The sequence below is a fragment of the Mollisia scopiformis genome (genome assembly GCF_001500285.1).
Source record: "Mollisia scopiformis unplaced genomic scaffold LY89scaffold_37, whole genome shotgun sequence".
Lineage (NCBI taxonomy): Eukaryota > Fungi > Ascomycota > Leotiomycetes > Helotiales > Mollisiaceae > Mollisia > Mollisia scopiformis.
The window spans coordinates 52,397-76,598 of NW_017263617.1; the positions used below are offsets into that span (position 1 = coordinate 52,397).

At 47.2% G+C, this 24,202-nt stretch overlaps 13 protein-coding genes across 13 annotated transcripts; 7 read left to right on the top strand and 6 right to left on the bottom strand.

Moving 5' to 3' along the window:
* Positions 1-2,565: 2,565 nt before the first annotated feature.
* LY89DRAFT_601492 (glutathione S-transferase) lies at positions 2,566-3,365 on the top strand (the record flags this gene model as incomplete). Its single annotated transcript, XM_018210200.1, has 3 exons — positions 2,566-2,691; positions 2,744-2,990; positions 3,040-3,365. 3 exons carry the CDS (start codon positions 2,566-2,568, stop codon positions 3,363-3,365), a joined length of 699 nt encoding a protein of 232 aa, XP_018061623.1.
* A 378-nt stretch (positions 3,366-3,743) lies between these two features.
* Positions 3,744-4,223, top strand: LY89DRAFT_540973 (uncharacterized protein; the record flags this gene model as incomplete). The annotated part of the gene is made up of 1 exon (XM_018208174.1): positions 3,744-4,223. A coding segment is annotated over one exon (480 nt), but the record flags the coding sequence as incomplete, so codon positions are not given.
* A 582-nt stretch (positions 4,224-4,805) lies between these two features.
* On the top strand, positions 4,806-6,554 carry LY89DRAFT_742918 (uncharacterized protein; the record flags this gene model as incomplete). The annotated part of the gene is made up of 3 exons (XM_018220895.1): positions 4,806-5,897; positions 5,964-6,484; positions 6,539-6,554. 3 exons carry the CDS (start codon positions 4,806-4,808, stop codon positions 6,552-6,554), a joined length of 1,629 nt encoding a protein of 542 aa, XP_018061625.1.
* Positions 6,555-7,130: 576 nt separating this feature from the next.
* LY89DRAFT_601574 (pantothenate kinase-like protein) lies at positions 7,131-8,594 on the bottom strand (the record flags this gene model as incomplete). Its single annotated transcript, XM_018210206.1, has 3 exons — positions 7,131-7,963; positions 8,021-8,303; positions 8,385-8,594. The coding sequence occupies 3 exons, from the start codon at positions 8,592-8,594 to the stop codon at positions 7,131-7,133; spliced, it is 1,326 nt and encodes a 441-aa protein (XP_018061626.1).
* Positions 8,595-9,533: 939 nt separating this feature from the next.
* On the top strand, positions 9,534-10,754 carry LY89DRAFT_361202 (uncharacterized protein). Its single transcript, XM_018206996.1, has 2 exons — positions 9,534-9,983; positions 10,034-10,754. The coding sequence occupies exons 1-2, from the start codon at positions 9,901-9,903 to the stop codon at positions 10,341-10,343; spliced, it is 393 nt and encodes a 130-aa protein (XP_018061627.1). The 5' UTR covers positions 9,534-9,900; the 3' UTR covers positions 10,344-10,754.
* Positions 10,755-11,896: 1,142 nt separating this feature from the next.
* LY89DRAFT_691748 (secE/sec61-gamma protein) lies at positions 11,897-12,424 on the bottom strand. The gene is made up of 3 exons (XM_018216399.1): positions 12,291-12,424; positions 12,159-12,245; positions 11,897-12,107 (listed from the first exon to the last, which is right to left on the bottom strand). Exons 1-3 carry the CDS (start codon positions 12,373-12,375, stop codon positions 12,067-12,069), a joined length of 213 nt encoding a protein of 70 aa, XP_018061628.1. The 5' UTR covers positions 12,376-12,424; the 3' UTR covers positions 11,897-12,066.
* Positions 12,425-12,595: 171 nt separating this feature from the next.
* On the bottom strand, positions 12,596-13,127 carry LY89DRAFT_361536 (uncharacterized protein). Its single transcript, XM_018206998.1, has one exon. The coding sequence runs from the start codon at positions 12,962-12,964 to the stop codon at positions 12,668-12,670; it is 297 nt and encodes a 98-aa protein (XP_018061629.1). The 5' UTR covers positions 12,965-13,127; the 3' UTR covers positions 12,596-12,667.
* LY89DRAFT_691750 (uncharacterized protein) lies at positions 12,959-14,997 on the top strand. Its single transcript, XM_018216400.1, has 3 exons — positions 12,959-13,789; positions 13,847-14,442; positions 14,557-14,997. The coding sequence occupies exons 1-3, from the start codon at positions 13,290-13,292 to the stop codon at positions 14,673-14,675; spliced, it is 1,215 nt and encodes a 404-aa protein (XP_018061630.1). The 5' UTR covers positions 12,959-13,289; the 3' UTR covers positions 14,676-14,997.
* A 102-nt stretch (positions 14,998-15,099) lies between these two features.
* LY89DRAFT_766407 (uncharacterized protein) lies at positions 15,100-18,084 on the top strand (the record flags this gene model as incomplete). Its single annotated transcript, XM_018221727.1, has 5 exons — positions 15,100-15,480; positions 15,537-15,589; positions 15,636-16,324; positions 16,375-16,520; positions 16,569-18,084. The coding sequence occupies exons 1-5, from the start codon at positions 15,176-15,178 to the stop codon at positions 18,082-18,084; spliced, it is 2,709 nt and encodes a 902-aa protein (XP_018061631.1). The 5' UTR covers positions 15,100-15,175.
* A 193-nt stretch (positions 18,085-18,277) lies between these two features.
* Positions 18,278-19,918, bottom strand: LY89DRAFT_691752 (SET domain-containing protein). The gene is made up of 2 exons (XM_018216401.1): positions 19,750-19,918; positions 18,278-19,347 (listed from the first exon to the last, which is right to left on the bottom strand). Exons 1-2 carry the CDS (start codon positions 19,867-19,869, stop codon positions 18,328-18,330), a joined length of 1,140 nt encoding a protein of 379 aa, XP_018061632.1. The 5' UTR covers positions 19,870-19,918; the 3' UTR covers positions 18,278-18,327.
* A 154-nt stretch (positions 19,919-20,072) lies between these two features.
* LY89DRAFT_660523 (ubiquinone biosynthesis protein COQ4, mitochondrial) lies at positions 20,073-21,009 on the top strand (the record flags this gene model as incomplete). The annotated part of the gene is made up of 2 exons (XM_018212555.1): positions 20,073-20,295; positions 20,345-21,009. The coding sequence occupies exons 1-2, from the start codon at positions 20,091-20,093 to the stop codon at positions 21,007-21,009; spliced, it is 870 nt and encodes a 289-aa protein (XP_018061633.1). The 5' UTR covers positions 20,073-20,090.
* A 196-nt stretch (positions 21,010-21,205) lies between these two features.
* LY89DRAFT_543495 (DNA-binding TFAR19-related protein) lies at positions 21,206-21,715 on the bottom strand (the record flags this gene model as incomplete). Its single annotated transcript, XM_018208208.1, has 3 exons — positions 21,206-21,482; positions 21,544-21,638; positions 21,692-21,715. Coding segments are annotated over 3 exons (396 nt in total), but the record flags the coding sequence as incomplete, so codon positions are not given.
* A 313-nt stretch (positions 21,716-22,028) lies between these two features.
* On the bottom strand, positions 22,029-23,615 carry LY89DRAFT_742927 (uncharacterized protein; the record flags this gene model as incomplete). The annotated part of the gene is made up of 2 exons (XM_018220896.1): positions 22,029-23,401; positions 23,459-23,615. 2 exons carry the CDS (start codon positions 23,613-23,615, stop codon positions 22,029-22,031), a joined length of 1,530 nt encoding a protein of 509 aa, XP_018061635.1.
* Positions 23,616-24,202: the final 587 nt, after the last annotated feature.

Sequence of the window (24,202 nt, forward strand, 5' to 3'; positions counted from 1 at the left end):
GGTCGAAGACGTCAAATATGTACTCATCCAGTGACGAGCAATCTGAGTTGTTTTGGAGAATTATCACTATGGCTATGAGCTAGTAGAGTTGACGATGCGGATCGCCAAGTACCAAATCCCGGGGTAGAGGAAGAAAGATGTCAAATGATGCTCTTCAGGTATGGGCAGCACTTTGGAATGTCACAGGAAATGAGGAAAGGGGTACCAGAACTTGAAGAAACTTTTGGCGCTTTGACTTCGTAACCGGGTTGGAGGATTCAAGTGATGGAAAATCACTTGCAGTGGCTGATCAACAACACTCACTTGTCTACTTGCCGACGTGCAAATCTGGAAGACACCTGGTCTCAGCCGTCTCCTTCGGACGCCATCGTTGGACAAATTCCTTCGGAAGAATGCAACTCCTTTCCCCGGCTCCAGGATCATACTGTATGTCGGCGCTCGAATCCAGCAATGTCAATGTGGAGTAGAAAAGGAAGTCGCAAAAAGTGGGGTCCGTGGCAACGTATCCCGTCTGGCATGCGCCGGTGAGAGGATTGGTTGTTGGGCTGAAGTTTTGTGCTACCCTGGCTGAGACACGGGCGTAATCTTTTCTTTTTGTGATCGATCCGATGTTTCTTAGACAAGGATTTGGTGTGAAACATACCAGACCCTTGATTCGCCTATCTGAAAGGTCACTAATCAACTCAAATGGATGCAGGCGTATTTCGGCAAGAGCCGATTAATAAGCCGTGAGTTGCTGCTAAGGACGTCGAGCTTGCAGGCAGTGTCACGTAGTGGTCGCATGAAGTGAACGCCATGTAATATTCTGTTGTGTACCGAGATTCGGTCTCTGAGGCTGAGACAAAAATCAAGTGGAAAATATGAGTTTGAATTGGCTGTGCTGGTGAGTGAGCTGTCGGAGAGATGCGTGAATCCCAATTACATCCTCAGATCGAGGAACATGAACAGATCGGCGTAGGACCATGGCCTAATGCTTTGCAATGAGACAAATACAGTCGTCTGGAAGCAATAAGATTGATTGCTGGAGTTTGTCTAAAGCCGAGCAATGCAGATATTGAAGTTGTTATTGGAGGAAGCTCGCGATTGACGTTGAAGATTCTAGATGGTAGACCAATCTTAGATCTCATTTCTGCACCAAATTGTTGGAGCTAGAGGCATACCGATCTGCACAGCTAAAACATTTAAAGCCGCCTGCTCCAGCTCGTATGCAGCTCCTGGCGATACCGTTCAAAACAAAACTTCATGGAAGTATAGAAACTGGGTCCGTGATGGTGATGGGAGGTAAACTCATTCGAGGAACAAGCAAGTATTGGCTACCATCTCATAATCATGTGAAGAGGTGTTGAGGGGACAAAGGGAATTTTTATCATATGCATTCATGTGTGGATTGCATTGAAATACGACTAGACTAGCAGGTAAACGCTCTACAGTCTATGCTGCGCCAATCAGATTTCGTAGAGGCTCATGTGAATTTCGAATAACCTTTCCATGCACATCTATCTGGACGCCATTAGACACCACTAGTCTTCATTTCCCGAAGACTACCAAAAGGCAGCCCAGCTCGACCTTGTCACACAAGCATGACACAAGAGCCTCGCCCTCTATCGCCACAAAGGCCGACGCTTCGTTCCGTGCCGGCAAACGCTGTGTACCCTCACGATAGTAAGAATTATGCAAAGTCTTGCTTTTTGTCTGCAGGACTATCTGATCGAGGAGTGAAATCGTTGGTGACTCAGAGACGTCCTCAATGCCATTGGCCCATTGAGATTTCTGGAGATAACTTTCTGCCGTCATGGTATAAGCATCTAGATTGTGCAACCCGAGGTGTTCGAGGGCTTCACCGACTATCCAATCTGGAAGTCAAATATCAACGAATAGCATTGCAAAGCCGCGAGGTACAGAGAACTCAACCAGCATTAGCAATTTGCATCATAAATTCAAGCACACCGCTTCGACGAGAAACAGCACGGAGAAAGTCTGCATGCTGCTCGTACGACCGACAGAAAGTCCCAGAAAATGGCAAATTGACGGGGTCCAGAGCCAATGGATACGGCCTCCGCATCTTCTTGCGCATTATATTCACGCAATATGTAACCTAATCGCTCGACGGAATGGCACCAGATGTGGCTGAGATATAAAAAACATGGTCAAGCCTGGTCATCTGTCCAAACTTGAAAAGAAGCGAAAAAATTTCATGCTTTAAGGGCCATCACAAAACTCACGTGTTTCAGCTCTTGAGGAACACATGAAAATTTGACCATACCTAGGTACCTAGGTATGCTTAAATGGTTCCAGATCTTGTAATACTTCTAGTCTAACTTCAATAAACGTGTTCTCTCTTAAACGGTGCGATGTCGCCTGGCCGCTCCGGTCCGGCTCGTAGCTCAGTGGAATATTCCTCTGGACCGAGGAAAAGAGACCGTTCAAACACGAGTTGAGCAAGAACGAACGTCATGAGAGGTCGGAGATATGATTTGGGGCAACTCGGGTTACCCCGCATCACTTGATAGATGAAATACTCCTCGGTGACATTGCTCTCCATACCTTGAATCACATCAACTCAAGATGCCTCACGAATTGACATACGGTACCGAGAGCGCGGCGAACAAAGCCATTGGAGGAGTTCCTGTTATCCACTATTTTGACTTCCAGTCTCGCGGCCGTGGTCAAGTCGTTCGCCTTCTGCTTATTGTATGTCGTAAATCTACCAGAAGTGGTAAAACAATGTTGACTTTGTTTGCAGGATGCAGGCGCTGTGTATAAGGATATCCGATATACCTTCGAAGAATGGCCGAAACACAAGCGTAGTGTTCCCGTCGCAGAGATGAACCCAACAGGAAACATCCCAATTATTGAAATGCCAGGCGGGAAGATTCTTACTCAAAGCTATGCCATCCTTCGACATTGGGGAAGACAATTGGGGGCATATGATGGCAAGACAGAAGATGAGAAGTACTGGGCTGATGCAATCTGTGACATTGTCATTGACTGTAAGCTCAATTTCGTCTGGAGCATCTCATTGTTACTGACCCAGCTTAGGGAGAACGCTATTTATTTCAGCTTTCTTCTCTGACAATCAGAAGGAGGACTATCCCAAGCATCAACAAGGAGACCGAGCCAAGTATCTCAAAGCTATCGAGACACATTTGAAGGGCTCTGATCTCTCACGCCGGGGACAATACATCATTGGGAATGAGATCACCTATGCGGATCTGGTGCTCTTCCAATTATTGCATGACGAGAATCTCATTCAAGACGGAAGAAAAGACCTTCGAGGGTATCCCAGACTGGTACAGCTGGTAGACGCTGTGCAGAGCAGACCAAACATCAAGAAGTTCTTCAGCGGTGAGGCCTACTTGGGCTGAACTCATTGTCAGTACAGATGGCAACTAAAGAGACAAAATGGTACATACTTGCCAGCATAGCACGTAGTCTAACACAGCTCGTACTCATCAATAATTTGAGAAAAGGGTTCGATTGAGAGAGGTGAATGTAATTGATGTGCTCATCATGCGACCCCTGTCTTCTCGTGCAGGCAAGCGATCGCGCTAAAAAAATGTTCAATTGAGAGCTTGAGCTTCGTGTTTTCGACGCAAGGTGAGATTACCAACGCTACCTTTCATCTGTCTGCCACCGGTTCTACTCGTGTCCTCTCGGCATACTCTGCATCTTAATCTCATGCGGATGGACAATTCACCCTCATTATAAGCCTACCCTCGATGGCCTTCGCGCAGCATCCCACAATGGCCGAACCCCAACCCGAGCGCACCCGCACCTCACAAACATCCTCAGCATCCGATGTACAATCTGCATTCTTCTCTCAGCGGGCACGGCGGCAATTAGGTCTGTTCGCTGCAGGTGCGGGCTTCTTTGCGATTGCTTCAGTCATTACTCGTAGAAGCCTGGTGCGCCGGTACAAGCAATCGATCCCCAAATTCTTCCAGCCAAGCAACAGATTGAACTACGAAGTCAATGGTGCGATGGAGGCTCTGGAAGCGTTGAACCTTGCCACAATAAACGTGATAAGTGTTGGGATGATGGCTACTGGAGGACTACTTTGGGCTTTCGACATCTCGTCGTTGGACGACATGAGGAAAAAGGTCCGGACGAATCTAGGTGTAGATCCTATTAGAACGGACGAAGATGCCGAACAGGAAATTGAGGAGTGGTTCGCTACAGTGCTTGCCAGGAAAGAATTCAAGGCGCTTCGCGCGGAGAAGGGGATAAAGGACAAGGAGGATAATGACCAAGAAAAGGAATCATGATCCTGGAGCGTGGGAACGATGTCTCCCTCAAAGGCCAGTCCCCTTCTCGGGATTCTCCTCCAAAGACTACAGGTTCCAGTGCCACCAAGGCAGCGTGGATGGATATTTGAGGACGATCCTACAAACAATCAAAACTCCATCAGATTCGCATTCAGGTGCCACAAACCCTTGTTGTTCGAGTCAAGAATCTTCCAAGGTCTTGAGCATTCTGGCCGTCTTCCCAAAACAGTTTTTCGTGCATGAGTGGCTGACAGATCCTGGCATCTTGGAGAAGGCATCGATTTGGGCGTCCACACTTTTCCAATGAACCTAGCGGCACGGTCTCAGTCAATTCGCAAAAGTAGTGGGAAGTATCCATGCGCCCCGGTTTTGTGCTTGAACAGTGCAGCGTGCTGGCAAGGGCTCGAAGGCTTTTTTCGATTGATTTCGTCGATGCATTCTGCAAGGGAGGAAACATTTTCCACCTGCAAATACTACGACTTGATCCAATTCTTATTTTTTCCACTTGCTTGGAGGACTGATTCCTCACCTTATGACACCATGGACTGTAAAGTTTCCGTCCGAAGGTATGTCCTAATTAAACAACCGTCAAGATGGCACCGGAGGGGCGACCGAGTTGTGGTCCAGTCGCCTATGCTTGAATTGTCCAACAATGTCTCAGAAGTTTTGGTTAAACGCTTCAATGGACTAGAGCAGAACGAGGTTTGCCTCATCCCGAAGACAGACATCGAGAAAGATTCAACAGACATCTATGAAAAGTCGCAAGTCAGTAGAGCAACTTTCTCCGTCAACGCTCACGGTGTTGCCCTGTTCCAAAGCACTTCTCACGACGACTTCCAGTACAAAGTTGGACACAGATTCTGGATCGCTATAGATGCCACCTACCGTTGCGAAGACACCGTACCTGTCATCAATCTACATACGTACCAAAGCGGAGTCGTCCGGATAGATCAGGTATGCTGGTATCCCAAGATTCGCGGGCCTGATGGGGAATTGTGGACGCTGGGAGGAGTCGCCCGACACCTACGGCTCGGAGGTCGTACTAAACTCTCTACTTGGTCTTTGGTGATTTGCCAGCACTTGGATGGCTCACAATCAATGATTAAGAATGTTGTGATTCCCACGAAAGATGTTGCAATGGCGGACCGGTCGTTACTTACGCTACAAGAGTCGCAGGCCCTGTTTGAGCGACGATATCGTTGTATGCTTGATGGCTTTGAAAATATCGATACAGGTGGCTCTGGCATGCCGCCAAGTCCGCCAGCCTCTCCAGATGTCCAGCATGCTCAGAAAGCACTCGAAGAGACACTAAAGATAGCTTCAAGCCCGACGTCTGTTTCGACATCGATTAATCTGCCTGTATGGCAAAGAATTCTCGCCTACGCCATTCAAGGGCAAAAGAGGACAAGAGCACCTTATGTTCTGAGAAACAGTACAATCCATACACATAGACCTCAACATCAGATTGACAGAACCTCAGCAATTCCAGTGGACGTCGTTGATAGCGTAGACGACGATTCGAGTGAGGATTTGATATCGCTCTCCGACACAAGAAGCTTCACGCCTTCGCTAGCTGCTGTCGAAGACGAGCAGTTGTCCAGCAAAGACGCTGAGATATTTGATGTTGATGCGGTATGAGGCGCACCCTTCCTGCATAGTTACGGAGATAAGCCAGTTATTTCTCTCACCAATTCGAAGACGATGATGAATGCCACACCTGATATCAGCAAGTGGCATAAGGACAACCTGTCTCGACACAATCATTTACTAGACAACCTCTGCGACGCAAAGGTTCCGAATTGCCCATACATCACGATATCTACATCAAAACACTTCCACCCGCCTCCGGAGAAGTGCCGAACTCGTGTACCGACTGTTATGTGGGATTACAGCTTCCCAGACTCAGATCCCGAACCCCGACCTCCTACTCACGAACATTGTGTCACAAGGCTAGGACCTTATCCCGCTACGGGAGGCGACTGTCTTCTAGCCAACTCGCTCAAGACTCCATCTCACACATGCTGCGTATGGCACTCCAGGGATCTCGTGGGTATATCTATTGCTCCAGACCATGGATTTAACAATGTCAAACTTGATGAAGCAAGAAGGAAGAGACTCAAGATCTATGACACCAGTTCGAGAGTCAAGCTCCAGATTACGGCTGGATTCGATGTCGAAGATGATGAAGGAGAATATTTGACCGAGGAAGCCAAAGCCATGTTTCGGGACGGGATTTTCCTGATGGGATAGTTGGCTAATGTTGGGATTTTCAGAGAGGATCAAACGTGATGATAAGGATGGCGTTTGGGTAGGGAGCTCAGGCCAGGACAAAGATTCTGGGAGCTTCAGATGCGAGGCGAATACGCGAAGTTGTAGGGAGTAAGTGTGTTTTTTCAATCATGGTTTACATTTCCAATTGGTTATAGATACTATCAGCTTAGAGCGTAATGGGCAGCATTCTGGTTTGCCTGCAGTCAAGGTTGGCCATGGGCTTGGAGATGGATTTCCTTGCTTGTACCCCATTTCATTGTTCGGGTCTCTCCTGGATCATTGTGATATCATCTTGATCAGGTCGAGATATATGTATATATGAGAGGCTCTTCTAGGAGCTCTCATTATTGTGGTAATCATCCATGAAACAAGTCTGTTCAAACCAATTTTGCGGTTCAATTCAATGTTGATATCCTACGCCTCTATGATTGATAAGCCCAATATGTCCAACCACTTTTGACTGATCATCTTAGATTCAAGGCTGCATCAAATGACCTTCTCTAGGTCCAAAGCGAATGTCCAGAAGATCAATGGACTTGTAGTCCTTGTCAGCCTCAACGCCAAATACGAAGATCCTCTTCCACTAGAGCTAGATCACGCAGTAGGATAATCCATCGTCATCCTAACACTCTCCCTCGCTTCAGTGCCCAGTGGTCTCCCACCCACACCATCTTCAAAACTTCCTCTCCTTCCCCAATTCCTCGGCTGTCTCTTTAAGAACGCGCCTACGGCACCAAGATACCCTTCATGTCTCAGAAAATAAGCTTTCTTTTCCCCATTACTCCAGAACTTGATTGCGTAACTCAGCGTATTCATCGTTTGTCTATGTCCTCTGATGAAAGAGCCTCCAAAATAGATCGTTGACAACGAGTGTTTCTCGGATTGTAGGTAAGCAATCTGACCGATATTATTCGAAATAGCGTAAAGCAGCGAACGCGAGATGTCAGACGCAGAGAAAGGAGGATCTTGGTCCCGGGTATCATGATGTCCAGCATCGCCGTTCGTCAACCCACCCGAATCCTCTGCCTCCCGTTCCGCTTCCCGTTTCATCTTAAATACCTTCCCGAAACTGCTCGCGATCGTGCTACTCTTCAAACCGATCTTGCCGTAGTCCGTGCCGTAGATGTCGCCGACTAGCATGTCGACTTTGGCGTTGTCACCTGCTTCGGCCATGCCTAGCATTTCGTCGAAGGTGCGAGAGCCGGTCAAGAGGGAGAGGAGACCCCAGAGTGTTCCGCCGCCCAGAGAGGTGCCGCCTACTCGTTGGTAGGCTCGTGGGCCGGAAACTTTGATCATAGACACGCCGGAGCCGATATTGACGAGGAGGTAGGGATAGATGTCCGAGTGAGGAAGCTCGAAATGCATTGGGTCTGTTTCGCTGTAGGTGAATACTTCGCGGGGTATCTCGGTAATGAAGAAATCGAGGCCTGGTGTTTTGAATGTCAGTCTTGGTTTGAGAACTTATGAAGAGGAGGAAGACGGACCTATTATCAAACACTCCATTTCGTCTTCTCGGAGAACATCGACTCCTAGGGCATCCCGTATTTTGTCGTAGTATTTGTATGCCCCTCCTCCAGTAGCCATGATGCACAATTCTCCCGGTCTGGAGCCATTGAGCTTCTGCTGCTTAACCTTCAATTGCTTCATGAACTCCACACAATCATCTATCCTATCCGTCTCAAAATTCATGAAATTTAAGCGTCCGCCAGGTTCCCTCGAGTGGGGTTCTCTTGAGAAGAAAACTAATTTCGCCAACGAACCTCCAATCTGACATGTAAATCAGCAATTGTTGCTCCAAAGTCAAACAGCCTTTATGTCCAAACCAAATAGCAGGAGAGGAAAGCTTACATCGACAGCAATATGACTGACTACGGCAGTATGATTCGGCAACCTGATATCTTTGGTATCGTGACTCCCTCCATTCACAGAAGCAGTAATAGGCGCATTCCCATTCGGGCTCCCATTCTCCTGATCCACGATAAAAGCACCCTTCACATTGATCTTAACGGATCCAGGGTGCGTGATCGTGCTGTCTATCTCTGCGGTATTCGTGCGCATGCAGAGGGGCAGTGAGGACGAGGATGGCGGGGTCGTCGCATCTTCCTCTTCTTCTTGGGCCACCGCCTGCGTCTGCTGCGAATCCGCAGACATTGTTGCTGGCGATTATGCCAGCGGAGGAGGCGTTCAAGAAGGCATTAATGGGATCGGGAGTTGAGGATTGGGCCAGAGTGAGATTTTGGCAGCGGCGCGGTGATTATTTCGAGTCCTCTGTGCATCCTGCCCTGCTGCTGTTTGCCGAAACCCTTATCGATTACGAAGGAATATGGGGAAGCTCTTTTTAGCTGGACTGGACTGGGGAGACCGGAAAAGGGGTCCTTTGGCCCGAGGCATCTTTTCTGTGACATGCTCTACCGTTCAAGCGATCACAATTGAATGATAGAGGAGAAATTATGGTATGTTTGTGGTATGTTGTACGGATGAATGATGGTGATTCGATTGCGAGCACTTTGCATGCAGAACTGACGCCTATGCCGAGTCCAAATTACTCAGTTGTACCTTTCATATTACCCGAAGCTGATGTGATCAGATACAATGACAGTACGAGAATAGAACATCGATCAAACATCTAGTCGAAGCTCTTTGACAGTTGAGTCTATAGCAGCCGGAGAAGATGTCACTGTTCTTCTCTGATACCGCCACAAAGTTCATCCCGTCCGCCATCCGAATGTACTGTGCCGGTCTGTTACAGATCTTCAAACAACAATCTCGACTTCCCAGCGGACGGAGAATCTCATCACCAAACACCTGTCATCCCAAGAAGTTCAAGTGGTGCCAAGAATAAATCTTCTACTCCCCCACGCTTCGTCTAAATTACTTACTCCACAGCACTCATCTCATCTTGTCGCCATCTCACAAGCATTAGGCCAAGTAGTGAACCATGCGTCCTCTCGCTATCTACTTCGTCCTTGTAGCACACCCACTTGATACGTTTCAAGTCGCAATCAAGCTTTGCTTTCCGCGTGGTCATTACGATGCGTGTTTCGGGCCTGGGTAGGCCTGGTGTAGATCCCGGATCGAGGTGTGCGTGAACCAGATAAAGGGAAATATTGGATGAGAGATTTGATACTGAATCCTTGGTATCGGGAGATTCTTAAAGTATGAAAGGGTCGCCCGTCCCGTGGAGGAGGCTCTTCAGGACTTCTGGAAAGTCTGCTGGTTGTGTCGCTCATTTATCTCTCACTTCTTGACGCTCCTTTATTTCGCTCTTTGAAAGTCCAATAGCAGACCATACTATTCATTTCACATGAAGCCTTGAGATTGCCGGAAATTGAGATATTGTAGCGTTGGTCGTTTATATACCACCATGTTGTTGAAAGATCATGAGCAAAAGCCAACATGGTCTGCCAAAAGAGCTCAAAGGTGTCTTAGCATCGCAGTTATCTTCGTGTAAGTCTCATGTTACAAGAAGTCAATCTATTTCTCTAATAGTACCTCAGCATCATCCTGTTCCTCGGCCTCACATCCCAAAACTCCTGGCCGAGAAAAGCCGAACTCAAACTCTCAAAAATAAGGCCCTATACGTACGGCTCTACTCCCGAAGCCGGCCGACCAACCATTCCATTCGTAGACAATCCGGTCCGTAAATCGACCGAAGATCCCTTCTTCGACGTTCCCTACATCGAAGACGATTATGACTACGACGACGTCGCTCAAGAACCAATCCAACCCCGGGATCTCGAAACAAAAGAACTGTTATCGCGAGAAGAACTCGAGGCCAGAGAAGGGAAGCTCATTGGTCTCCATTGAGCCAGATTTCAGGGCTTAACTTTGTGGCGTTGTTCTGGGCCGGCTATTTGGAATTTCAATTCTTGGTGTGGCTTTTTAGAGCGGATCAAAAAATCCGGAATTCTGGGAGTTGAGACATGCATGAATTTTTGAGACAGTTTTTGAAGAAAAGGAATTTTCCCGATGGAGTGGTGGAGAAATGTGATATATGATATGTGAGCTGTAGGAATGAGGAGATCTGCATATGGCATGTGCAGAGAGACACTTTCGTAAGTGGCTGGATAGATGAAGAGTCACCTTTTTGTTATGGAGATCTCATGACAGGAATGTTGAAAAAGGAAAAGGTGAGGCTTCTCAGAGCTGTCTCCTGTTGAAAGTTATTGGTCTGCTTTACGAAGAAAAGGCTCATGACGGTTCTACATTCCAGACTTTCAACTCTGATGCCCAAAATCTAAGGCCGAAAGGCCGTTGCGCGGACACGCAATGTAACCTCCTCAGCTTCAGAACATAGAGGAACTTTTAGTACGTGTGCTTCAAGGGACGTAGCTACCGGACATTCAATCATTCGTATCTCGACCAGACATTGTGCTTCCTATGCACTTTCACAATTTGCCAGACATCGAGCTCGACTAAATCAGCAAAGTTTCACTTGTAGACAAAACCATGAAGGATATGATGACAGGAATAAAGGTATCAATATAACAGAAGTTCAGACCTGCGAGTTTTGAAGGCAACCATTATCCCATACTCCTCAGGCTTATCCCTTAACTTAAAACCGTTCTGGTTCCATGTTGGACGTCGAAGTCAGAATTGTGTATACGACAACACTTTTATTCAAGAAGAATGAAACATTACGTTAAAAACCTAAACGAAGATATGAAAAGAGTAATTCAATTTGCCTCATTTCCCTCACACATGGATATGGAGGCAATTCAGAATAGATCCTCTAGTGTGGCCCTATTCCCAACTTCGTTATTCACAACACAAGTTGTGGCATACCAATGCTCGATCATGAGTTTGTCGCACTCTTGTATCAATGTACAATAGAAACAACAGAAGATAGGTCAATGTAACTGCTACAATGAGCATCATCAGAAATCGAACAGCATTGTGGCAAGTTCGATTTATAGCCGTCATCTTGAAGGCCTACTGTTTGTAGAAGAAGCTTCCAGTTCGTCAACTTCAACAACTTGTACTCGGAGAAGTGAATCCGCTGCCAGTAGCCAAATGGGAACACATTTAATGAAGACTTCGTTGATCACAACATATCTCTCACAGTTTGGTAGCAAGAACATCCCCATAAACGTGCACGATAGCTCTGACATTTGGAACTCTCCAACTTCATGCACTGCATGTATGGGCAACTGCAAAGATCTAAGCGGTGGTCGCCATACTGATACTGAGCCATGCTCGACGCAACTTTCACTTGAATAGCAGAGCCATAGCTGTCGCCAGTTCGAAATTGTCCCCAACTCCTTTGACCCAGTCATTCCGACACCTGGTTGGCACATCACAGTATGTAGCATAAATACGAACAATCAAGAACTGCGAGTCGAAACGAATATTTTTCCATTCCCGGCCGTAATCCGTGCTATGCTACGCAAAGCCCATCCAGTATAATACATGCCATTCGTGGCATTAAAGTCAAAGATCGAGTGCCTCAACTTTGATCTCCAAGTATGTTCGGTTTGGTATTCGCTCGTTCCGCTTCAGTACGCCATCTCCCCAACTCCTCGGGCTGCCTCTATGCTCCTCCTACCAGAATGTTGTTGACTGGAATATGTACTAGGGCAAGAGTCAGTCTCTATTGATGGTCTTTCAGAGAGGCGAACGCACTCAGCTTGACCAAGTAACCAACTGCGCCCATAACGAGGAATCCAACGCCGACAGCTTGCGAGATTTTAATGAACTCCCGTCTATCAGCTAGGAAAGGTCAGCCTATGCGATCAGAAAGTGAGGTTTCCATACGCTTTGTGCATCTGTTGATGAATTGTGTGCCGTCGTGGATGAAGTCGCGCGGAACGTCCATAAGCTCTTGGATCTGGTCAGACATGGTGGCGGTTGATTTTCGAGAATTGAAAAGGGTTCGATTTTTTTGGAGGTGGTTTGAAACTGGGAATGTCGTGTGCCTTTGCTTGATCTTAATAAAGGAGCGCGCGCAGTGTCCGGGTAGAGATGTGGTCTTTCGGAGGCTCGAAATTTGGTCGACAGGAGTTCAGGCCAGATTGAGCAAGCTCGGCCGCCGCTAGGGAACAAAGTTCTTCCTCCCGAAGAAGCTGCTGCAGCTCACAGCTCATCCTTCGACACGACACGACACATCCTCGAAACAGACGACCAACAACATTCTACTTTCGACATTCCGACAACCTTTCGACGGCAAACACGCAAGTCTCTTGCCGCAGAAATCGGATACTGACCGACAAACATCGAGGATTTGGGTTGGAGTCTCGGTGTTGAGGACAAGGCTCTGTCAGGCTGAAAGAAGGGGGAAATTTGGAAGTGGTCTCCTTTAAAGCCAACCTTTCACTTTTCAAGACGGATGTGTTGTTGCTTTCCAATTTGATCTTGGCTATTGTACGCGCCTGGGGGATACTCACGCAGACAATCCACATCAAAAGAGTTTCCTGTACGGAACGCATCATTCAAGATTGCAAGCACAGAGCTTCATCTTCCATCTCCATTGTTTCTGCATCTGCCAAAGAAGGCTATCAGATTTGAGCTCAGTTCTAGTTGGCTTTAGGAGTGTACGTATTTGTATATCCCATGTATTTCAGGTTTTGCTTGACGTTTTCGAGCGTCAATGCCATCGTGGAGTTTGCTTAATGTTTTCAAGCGCTGATACCCCCGTCATTATTTTGCAGACAACCACATTGTGCAATAAAGACAAATACAGAATTTTATTCACTTTTAGGGCAAACCTTCATTCACTCTCATTGTGCTTTAGGCACAATCCTAACACCCACCACCATGGCTGACGACGAATTCGACATCGATATTTATGGAGATACCAATCCAGAACAAGAAGTGGATCTCTCAGCTAAGAAAGACGAAGACGAGGAAGGCGACATGAAGATCGATGATCTCGAGCCCACGAACGGCCATGCAACTGAGCCCAATAGCATAGATCACGAAGAGGAGCAAGATGATGACTTCGTTGACATCAAAACTAGCTTCAACGATCAGAGTAGCAAGATGCAGCCACAGCAAAAGATCAAGAGTACTGACGAACCTGGCGGAGATGTTCTCAATATTCCTAAGCAAGCCCCACAAATACAAGGTGTGAAGAGAAAGGAGGGATCCGATGATCGACCGATCGATCCAGGAGCGACTACAGCGTTACTGATCTCTGAATTGCACTGGTGGAACACTGATGATGATATCCGCGGATGGGTCAATCAGGCACAAGTTGAAGACGAGCTCAAAGAGATCACCTTCTCTGAGCATAAGGTCAATGGCAAGAGTAAAGGGTGAGTCCCAAGTTGTTTTCACTGCCCCATCTCTGGTGCTAACGCCTCATGCAATAGACAAGCCTATGTCGAGTTCTCTTCGCAACAAGCTGCTACCGCTGCCAAGCATAAGATCGATGCATTTGGTGAAGGACAGCAATATGTTAAGAAACACACGGTTGTCTACTCGAACCCTAATGTCAACCCGTTCAAAACCCTCCCGAAAGACGCACCTCTACGAGCTGGCAAGGACGGACAGAGTAATCCAAGTCGTGGTGGCTACAATAATGATAGAGGTAACACGAATGGAAACTTCGGTGGTAATTTCCGAGGACGTACACCTGGTTATAATGCTCGAGGAGGCATGAACAACAACATGAACAACTTTAATCGGAATTTCTCTGGGCCGGCAATGGGCAATATGGGTGGTGGATTCAATTCAGGCATGGGTGGCTTTCCGTCAGGTCCTATGGGCAATCAATTTGGAGGCGGCTTCAACAATAGAGGCGGTATGATGGGTGGTGGTATGAGAGGAGGTGGAATGAGGGGTGGCAGAGGAGGCATGAACGGTATGATGGCCGGTATGCCAATGGGAGGTATGCCAATGGGCGGGATGCCTGGAGCTATGGGTGGGATGCCCATGAATATGGGCCAAATGGCAGGTGGTATGCCAGGTAAGAGATCCCCGCTCTGCTATCCTATGGTCTCTCTTGAAAAAGTGGCAGTCATTAAGAAGAGCGCTTTGACCTTCATGTTGGAGAGTACGTCACAGCTAACACATCGAACAGGCGCTGGTGGCTTCAACGGCATGCAACCACACTTCAACCCAGCGTTCTTTCAAGGCAACCAAGCTGCTGGTGGCGACTGGCAAAACCCTCACGGTGCTAAACGACCGCGACCAGAATAACTGACATATTCGATATTCGACAGCTCTTCGCATAATCTGAAATTTCAAGATTCTGTTTTTAGAGCAAAATTTCTACGGGTTAGGGTATCATGCATCCATCGGCGGTTGAATTTGGCGTTGGGTTATCTCGGGAGTTGTCTCCCTCTCATCTACGAGATTATGAACAATACTTCCAACTTGCGTGTAGAATTGGTCGAGGTTGTACAATAGATGGCGTTTACTCCGAAAAGCTTTCTTGCATGTGTTATGATAGGTTCATTTTCCCTAGTCCGCTCCTTCTATTCTGGTTTAGGTTTCATGAGGATTGTATATGAACGGCAAGAGCAGGTCATCATGCTCTTTCCTTTTTGATTTTTATTCAGTGAAGTCAATCTCTCCTTCTCTTATGGTATTCTTCTTCGCTCTCTCACAAAACCTCGCCACACGACAACAATTTCTGGGTTTCTTCGGATCATTCGTGGCATCATTTCAATAGCATTCATTCTTCCAGCGTCGACGCTATGAATAACTACTTTGGGCAACCTCTCTGGACTGACAACGATCTTGGCCGCCGCGACGACTTTCAAAGTTCTACAAGCATTGCCACTGCCACGCCGACTCCCACCGGAAACAATCTCAGATGGAGCACCGAGTCGAAGAATTATACATTCACGGTCTATCATGGCACAGCAAATTTCGCCATGCAATTCCTTGCATCGAACATCTTGACTACGGCTGCCCTAATAAGTGGCTTGATCCTTGGGCTTTGCGGTCTCAACATGACACTTCTACAACTTCGAGCATCAACGGGCACGCCTAAAGAGAGGTAGTCATTCCGAAAGCCTGCCAAGAATTGTGTAACATGCTAAAAAACTTACAAAGAAAGCATGCTCGTGCGGTAATCAAGCTGAAGAAACACGAAACTTGGATGCTTTGTAGGTACTTCTCGCTTTATGGCATATTCGCTGCTAATATAGACAGGCTCCCTGATTATTGTCTCCGTTGGTCTGGGCGAGTCGTTTCCATTTCTGGTCCAGGCTATATATCCTGGTGGTAAAATGTGGGTTTCCATCTTGGTGTCAACCCTCTGTATTGCAATCGTCGGCGAGATCCTTCCTCAGTATATCATTCCACGACGAGCAGTTGCATGGGGATACTATTGCAGGTTTACAATCTGGGCCTGTATGTTTATCACAGCCATAATCAGTTTCCCACTCGCTTGGTTGCTCGACACCATTGCTGGACAAAAGGATCAGACGGAGATTTTCACCAATGAAGAGCTTGGGGGAATAATCAGACACCACGAGAAATCCGAAAAGCACGGTGGTGACCTCGGTCAAGACACCAGCCGGATCATGCTCGGCGCCTTGAAACTTGATTCCCGTGAGGTCGGTGGAGAAATTGCTGCTGTTCCTGAGCCCGCCAATGACGAGAAAGATCTGGAGAAAGCAGATCTTGTAGTTGTCGATGGGATGATTGTCAAGTGGTCTGCTGTAAAGGCCATTCGGATCGATGAGCGTGTCGATGAAGCCTTTGTCAAGAAGATTCGGGGCTGGTCATATAGCAGAATCCCAGTCATTGGAACTGCAGGTAAAGAGCGTGAGCACGAGCAGGCGGATACAATGGAGTGGACAGAGAATACTCGAATTCATGGATTCCTGCATATAAAGGTATAGACGGACCTAGGCTGTCTAAATACTCCTTCGTTAACACTTCACAGAGTCTAATTGGGATTGACATCAAGTTCCCAGAGAATCCTGAGACTCCTTTGTTGGTCAAGGACCTGGATCTGTACCCATTGCCGATTGTCAGAGAAGATATGTCAGTATATGAACTTCTCAACCTGTTTCAATCAGGGATGTCAAGGTAAGTAAGGTTACTGTCAAGAAATATTATAACAATTAACGAAACTAGAATGGCTCTTGTGGTGCCAAGTGACACTCTGACATGTAGCGCTGGTGCAGTCTGGACAGTGACAGAAAGGATCAACGAACAAACTGCTCTGAACTTAGAGGAAGCCTACAAGAATCACCAGTGGAGCATGGACTACCTTGTCGCTGCTAGGGCAGCTATCGAAAAAGGAGTGGACGAGAAACTCGACAGCCCTGGAATTATGTCGCCCAAGCCAATTGGTATCGTCACTTTTGAAGACATTATTGACACGATTCTTCAAAAGACAAGCCGAGATGAAAAAGACTTCTTCGAACGAAATACTGCTACACCACCAACCAAGACTAGAAAAGCCGGAGACTTTCCTGTTGATATGGATGCACTTGCCCATTCTCAATCGAGCCCCCAATGCCAAGTAAAACAGGTCTCCCACGCATCGAAGGGGCCATTTGAGGTAGCCAAGAATACACTGAGAAAGCGCAAAGTTACCAACGAGGAGACCGCGTGCGCTATTGACAGTACGGGAAGAGTCTTTAACACTCGTCAATCTGGTCCATGTGCGATGGACGGAGCTTATGAGAACAGCAGTGAAGCTCGTAGCAACGAACTCCAGGTCAAGAAAACACGTAGTGACTGTATTGGGAGCTCATATACACAGAACAGTAATGGCGGTTTTCATGCTGGCGAGTCCAGTCATTCTGTCGATCGTGGCAATATGTTAACTGCTGAGGATATCGCCGAGTTAGCATCTGCAGCTTCATCAAACCATCCGAAATGCTCTTACGAATCGAACACAATGAGAAGTCTCCCATCTCACAAGCATCATTCCAGGTCGTTATCAGATGAACTGAAACAGACATTTCGTCATGTCAGTGCCGCTCCAAAGTTACCGACACTGCGTCGACTCACTTCCTTTTCAAAAGATACTGCTTCGAGTTTTGAAAAGCAAAGCGGCGTCGGCAAGGATCCCGCAGAACTCGTCATGCCAGAACCATCAACAGCCGCAGGATCAGGCATGTACTACGGACGACGCGGCTTCAACCCAAATGCGTCTGGTTATGATGTCGATGAATCGATGGAAGAATTTTTCGAGCGTACCACCAATCAACACGTCCCAGAGAAAAGCGGCGATACCTTGTCCTTGAACTCTTCGGACAATGAGCAGGATGGAGAGGAAGACGTAACCTGTCTATACGATGCTTTCCCAGTTCCAATCACTCGTGCTTCACCGGAAGTATCCCACGTGCACCACAGCTTGGTTCCCATAAAGGAAGAGGCAGAGAAGACCTATAATGGGTTCCCCATGGAGCTCTTGGATGACGATAAAGAGGAACGTACTCCCAAGTATATATCATCAACGATGCCTCGCACCATGGGACCAACAGACTTCGTCCGTCTCGAAAATGCGCGTGAGAAGAGTGCTCACGAAAGAGAACAAAGCTTTCATGATGATCGTGCTCTGCTGCCAAGTCAGCGCAAGTCTATGCAACACGATGAGGAAAGCGTTTCTGCTATTAGAAGCACTAGCTTATGGTTCTAAAGTGAATATGGGTTACGAGTCTTAAAGAGGATGATGCGGTATAAATTACACGAATATCACTATTGGGAATAACTTGGGATTGATGTCTAAACATCGACTGAGTCATAATGAGATGCAGAACTCAACTCCTCACAAGACTGCTGCTCACTTGGTTAGTATAGCTTTCGATCGTTTTAGGGAACAAGGACCATGTCTCTGTACTACTTTCATTGTTTTCGCGTTTAGTATGCAAATGGTAGACCTTCAATTCTGTATCCTGTCGATCTCTCGTTGAAGAAGATTGCTAATCTGCTTCCATCGTCTGCTCAACATGTCTCGGTGACTTTCCTCTCCTTCCTTGGTCGCACTAACCTGCTTGAAATACTTCTCGGTGTCCTTATGATACCTCTTCAAGGCTTTCAGCAACACCTCATTCACAGCCTCTTGGTCATCAGCTCCATCATCGCTGCCATCCATGAATCTCTGCCACTTCCTCGTTGACAAGCACTGAGCCCTCAATGCAACCTGTGTTCGATAGCAAACCTCTGCATTGTCCAAGACATAGTTTCCCAGAAATCCAGATTCCTTCAACAATTCTTTCTTCTCGGCACTTAGTAAAGGCAAGATGTAATCATCAAGCGATACTACATCCCACTCGTTACCACCTGGTTCCTCTGAACTGGGCAAGATGAAACCATATTCAGCCAACAAGAAATCGTTGCTGTGATTTCCATAACTGATGAATACTTCCTCGCCCTTCTCATAGACTTTGTTGGTCATGACTTTATATCCTTCGGCTGTGAAAGAAACGTGACATCCTCGAGACGTGTGATTGAAGTAATCAGCGAACGGATTCAAGGCCATACAATCATCGTGATTCTTTGGTGTCTTAGTGCCAGGGGGTAGGAAGTAGAATGTTCGGGTGTTGACCAAAAGCCATGCGTAGAGGTAGTCATCGTAGGTGAGTTTTGGGTAGTGGGACGAAGCAAAGGCCCAGTCTGCTTTTAGTTTGGACTTTTGGTGCGCGAGGAGGGCTTTTGATGCTGATGGTAAGAGGTCTTGGAGGGATGAAGGGTAGTGTAGTGGCATTGTTGATTCAAAGTCGGAGGCGGTGGGAAGTACGGCACACCAGAGTTGGTATGTTGGAGAGGTATCGAGGGCTAGCATCAGTGCGAGGATTCCGTGGATGGTTGGTGCGGATTTGAGAAGTGGTTGGAGGGCTTTGGGGAGGGTGTGAGCCGTTCGGAGAGCGGAGATTGGTACTGTGAGGATTGTGCTATCTGCCTAGAGTATTCTTTCAGCACTGTTTCTCTTGCTTATGATGAGATATGAGATAGAGATGCTAAGGACAAGTCCAACATGTAGGAGTAGGTAATTCGCAGAACTAAATATAAACAGAGTATCCCTAACAATTTCGACCATTGGGCATTCATTATAGGGCCAAATATTTCAAAGACATATAGTGATAGCTTTGAGAGTGAATAACAGTAAATGTGAGCTCAAGTTCAACTCGTATCGCTTCCACCAAGCACTTAGAGTGGTAGAGGTTGGAAGGACTTGGAACGACGTATTGAGCGGTCAAAATGAGAAAACCGAAGAACAGGGGAAAACGGGAGCCATTGCAATTGATCTGGAGACATATTTGGCAATTGAACATGGAGACAACGTAAGAAGCGCAACTCTTACCTTAAGTCTCTTCTCTGCAATAATACCAACACCCCTGCCTTCGAACTTGTGAGCAGTAATGCCATCGATCTTCACTCCTCTCTCTGTTACCCATTCTCTGAACTTTTCATGGTCCTCCATATTTGATTGATTTTCAATTGGTCATGAAGCAAACATTTTCTTGAGATATTCATTTTCAGTGAAGCTATGGAGTAGAAAAGTTAGTCATTCCTCTGCTGCAACCGGAACGGTCCGAGTCTCTTCCGAATTCGAGCTCGGATCCGAGACCCGAAATTCCCAAGGTTCACGATTTCTCGAACCATTCTCAACAACGCTCCGTTTGCAGCTCTTTACCAGCAGCAATGGCATTTCGTCCAAATGCCATCAGGACTGGCCTGCAAAGAGAACTGATTGCAGCATGTACAATTTCATTGCAATGCAGGAATTTCAGCGTTCTCAGTCGCCCGCCACCGAATTATCCTGGGCACATTCCTCTTACGAGGATTGAGAAAGCTGGGCTGGCAATAGGGTCCGCGATCATGTCTCTACGTGATCCTCATCGTGGAGGTATACGTTCTATCTCTATACTATCTAATAAGATGCTAAAGGACAAAAGACTTGATCGCTGCCCTTGGCGAAGCAACAGCTACTCCATACTTCATCTACCGGCTCCGCGATGCTATGCTCTCCTCCCCTACTGGCAGACGCATACTCAAAGATCGTCCACGAATAAATTCGAAGACGATGTCTATGGAGTACCTCCGCGGACTGCCAGAACACACGGTGGGCCGTACATATGCGGAGTGGTCGGACAGAGAGGGCGTGAGTCCAGATACCAGGAGTGAGGTACAGTACATAGACGACGAAGAGTGCGCCTATGTAATGCAACGGTATCGTGAATCTCACGATTTCTACCATGCCTTGACAGGTCTGCCCATTGTTCGAGAAGGAGAGGTTGCTTTGAAAGCTTTTGAGTTTGCAAATACATTGCTGCCGATGACGGGCCTGAGCATGTTTGCAATGACCACTCTCAAGCCGGAGGAGAGAAAAAGGTTCTGGACTATCTTTCTGCCGTGGGCTATCAAGAATGGTGTTGGGGCCAAGGAGGTCATCAATGTCTACTGGGAGGAAGAGTTAGAGAGGGATGTGAGGGGATTGAGGAAAGAATTGGGCATTGAACAACCAGTCAACCTCAGAGAAATTAGAGCGAAGGATAGGGCGAGGAGGAAGGCAGAGAAGGAAGCCAAGCAGAGGGCTGGAGATAGTTTGGGTATCAACTAGGAGTGTACCATATAGTAGGGGTAGTGTGGTACGATAATTGGCAAGACTAGAAGTGTATATTCTCCCTTCCCAAGCAAGCTCAATGCTTTTCCTCGACGGTATCATGTCACTATCCTTCAAATCCTTGACCTAACGCCAGCATTATGCATTCATCGAGCCCACCAATCTCTCATTTGCTATCCCCTCACAGATCCGCAAACAAATCGTCGTCCTCATCATCCCACCCGCCCTTCCTCCTACTGATCACAATCTTCTCTTCTTCTTTCTTCTCCGCCACCGCACCCAATAACTCCTTCAACTGTTCTTCAGTGACTTTCTGTCTAAGTTGTCCGCTCCGAGCTAGCATAATGAGTCTGTTCTCGACATCTTGCGCGCGAGACTCCTTGACGAGACGGATGCGTCCAAGTCGGTCGGCGGCTTCGGGCTCGAGGATCTGATTTAGGATGCTTTGGCGGGCTTCAGATTCTTGTGCTCTGTAGATTCAAAGCTTAGCTATGTGCAAGGGAGTTAGAAGGAGGGTTTGGGAAGACGCACTGCTTGTCGTCCTGGGATCCCCCGCCAAGGGAACTGCCTCCTCCGCCTGAGCTGCCGGCTTGCGACTTTAGTTGCTCAAGTCGAGCTTTTCTGATCTTGAGGGGATGTTAGTCGCATGCGGCAAGAGAGTGATAAAGAGTTGCTTTACCTGTGCTAAATCGTCGTCGTCCATTTTGTTATGTGGTTGGGTTCGTGAGTTGTGGCTGCTTGCGGAAGAAATGATGCCCCGCAATCGTCACGAATTCAGCCTTGTTTGTCGCCTCAGCCCAGGACGAACATTCATTCACGAGAAAACTTTCAAGCATGGTCCAAGTGGACATCTGGTTTGGAGAGACTCTCATGCAGCCAGTATATCAGCTCATGGAGCTTGTATAATCCCGAATATGCTCAACTCGCTATTGGAATACGTGCGCAATGAATCGAAACACCCTGTCATGCATAAAAACTCAAAGTACAATACTCAACACATTTGCCTTGCTCCAGCCCTACCGTCCTTTACCTCCCTCCCGCTCTGAAACACTTGACTCAAGTCTGATCAGATGCTTTTCCAAGTTTTTTCTCCGAGCGACTGCCTCTCTGTAAGCGTCTTCAAGTACAGGAACATGCCTCTTCGCATCCACCTTCACACCCCTTTTTGCTAGCTTGCCATCTGCTTCTTTATCCTTCACTATCCCATCAAGTAATGAGATTCCATCATGAATCTGAGCTCGGAGCTTTTGAATGTTCTTGACAAATTGATCTAGGAATATCGTCCTCCGAAGAGTCGAGATCAGCTTTTCATTGCGTATCTTGTCTTCCCCTCTACCCTTGGTCCACGGGAAATTGAATGAGTTTGCATTAAGATCTCTCATCAGATCTTCCTTCCTGATCTTCTCAAACAGATCCAGGTTGTCTTTCATGGTGTCCCTGGCGGTATTATCGATCTCTAGCTCGAATGCTTCGAGCATGGAAACTTTCTCCTGCAGCATTTCTTTGTAGCCTGGTGCTGACGCTTGTAATGCGAGTATAGATTCTCCGAGCGCTCTTTTATCTGGTGGTTGAAGCTTAGATGTGGTCAATATATATTCGAGCTCTGCTCCGAAAACGAAATTCTCTTTCTTGATCTGCAAGCAGGAGATGAGGACTTCCTGTACAAATCTTAATATGCTTCGACTAAGCTCCTCGTTACGCTCAACAAGTACTGTATCGGTCTGAGAGAGTCGGATTATCTTTAGTGCATCTGAGAGGTCTTCGTGGGCCTCGAAAGCATGCTCCGCGATATCCCAAATCTGGTGTTCTGACAAGATGTCGGACAGGTCTCCACACACTGTTAAAAGACGATCGAAGCTGTTAGGGTAGGTATGGACTCTTTCACGATACCTAAATCCTTTGATCATGGATGCTGTTGCTTCTGTTTGCGTAGTAACTTGGTTCGCGGTAATGACTGTTGTTGTTGCCTCTTCCGTAGGATAACTAGTGTCGTCTTCCTTGAGAGGAAGTCTAGTCCCTGAGACCAACCCTAAAAAAGACTCGGTTTCGGAGTCAATAGGGTCGTTTTCCACAGAATTATCCCCATTGTCCCAAACTGGCACTAGAGGAGTCTCTGATGTTGTGATTGGGAGTATTGTAAGTGTTGGTTCCTCGATTGGGAGTATTGTCACACTTGGTTCCGGACTATAGGATGTCACTGCGTAGTTGAATGCTTCGCCGACTCTATCGATCATTTCGGCTGTCGTTGGGCCAAGGTATGGCGATGCAAAATAGACCGCAGCTATCAAAATGGCTGAAAATATAATGTTTGCCAGAAGGCTTGATTTCTTTGCCGGCGTAGGAGTGACATCGGTCTTTTGTTTTTTGGGTTGCGGTGAAGCAATGTTCACTGCTTAGCATTAGTACAGACATCGTTCAGATGTGCTAAGCAAAGATATTTTCCCACCTTTGCTCATGCCAGAGTAACTTTGCATGTAAGGTGCTTCATATCTCGTCTCTTCTTTAAGAAATCTTGCTTGTTCGGCATTAGCAGGGCGTGGACCGAAGAGTCCCTCTGCAAGGTCCCCCGAGGTTTGAGCTTGAGAGCTGGTGGAGGAGGCCATTTTGGCAGGCGGATGACAGGAAAGTTTGATTTCCAAGTGCAGTAGGATTGGGTATCGTTTACTTTGGGTCCATGGGACATCGTGGGATGTTATGAATTAAATGCTCGAGTTGAGCAGGCTCGAAACGGAAAGGCCGTTCTCAGCAGCCTCGGGTTGCACATTGTTTCTGAACAATTCATTGTGCGAGTAAGAGCGACAAAGGAAAGCGTTGAATGCGACTATTACTCCCACGCCACAACTTTGGGAGGAAACAGCCGGTGAGAAGCCATACTCACAACCATCGCTATGCCGCAAGCAACGGCTTTGCACCCATCGGTATTGTGTAAGTCAAATGCGCGATGTCACTGATTTAGGTGCGGTGTTGTCGCTGCATCCGGAAGAATAGTTGATGAGGAATGTGATTTGCACCAACGCGGGAAAGTAGCAGACCAAATCCTGCCAACCATCGAACCAGTAGAGTAAATCTCAAGAGAAAATACGAAAGCCGATTCCAGCACGTATGAGATTCTCAGAGTGCTTGCAGACGGAGACGAACATTGGTTCCTACCTCGCAGCCCAGCCCCTTTTTCCTCCTCGTTTCTGAAGCA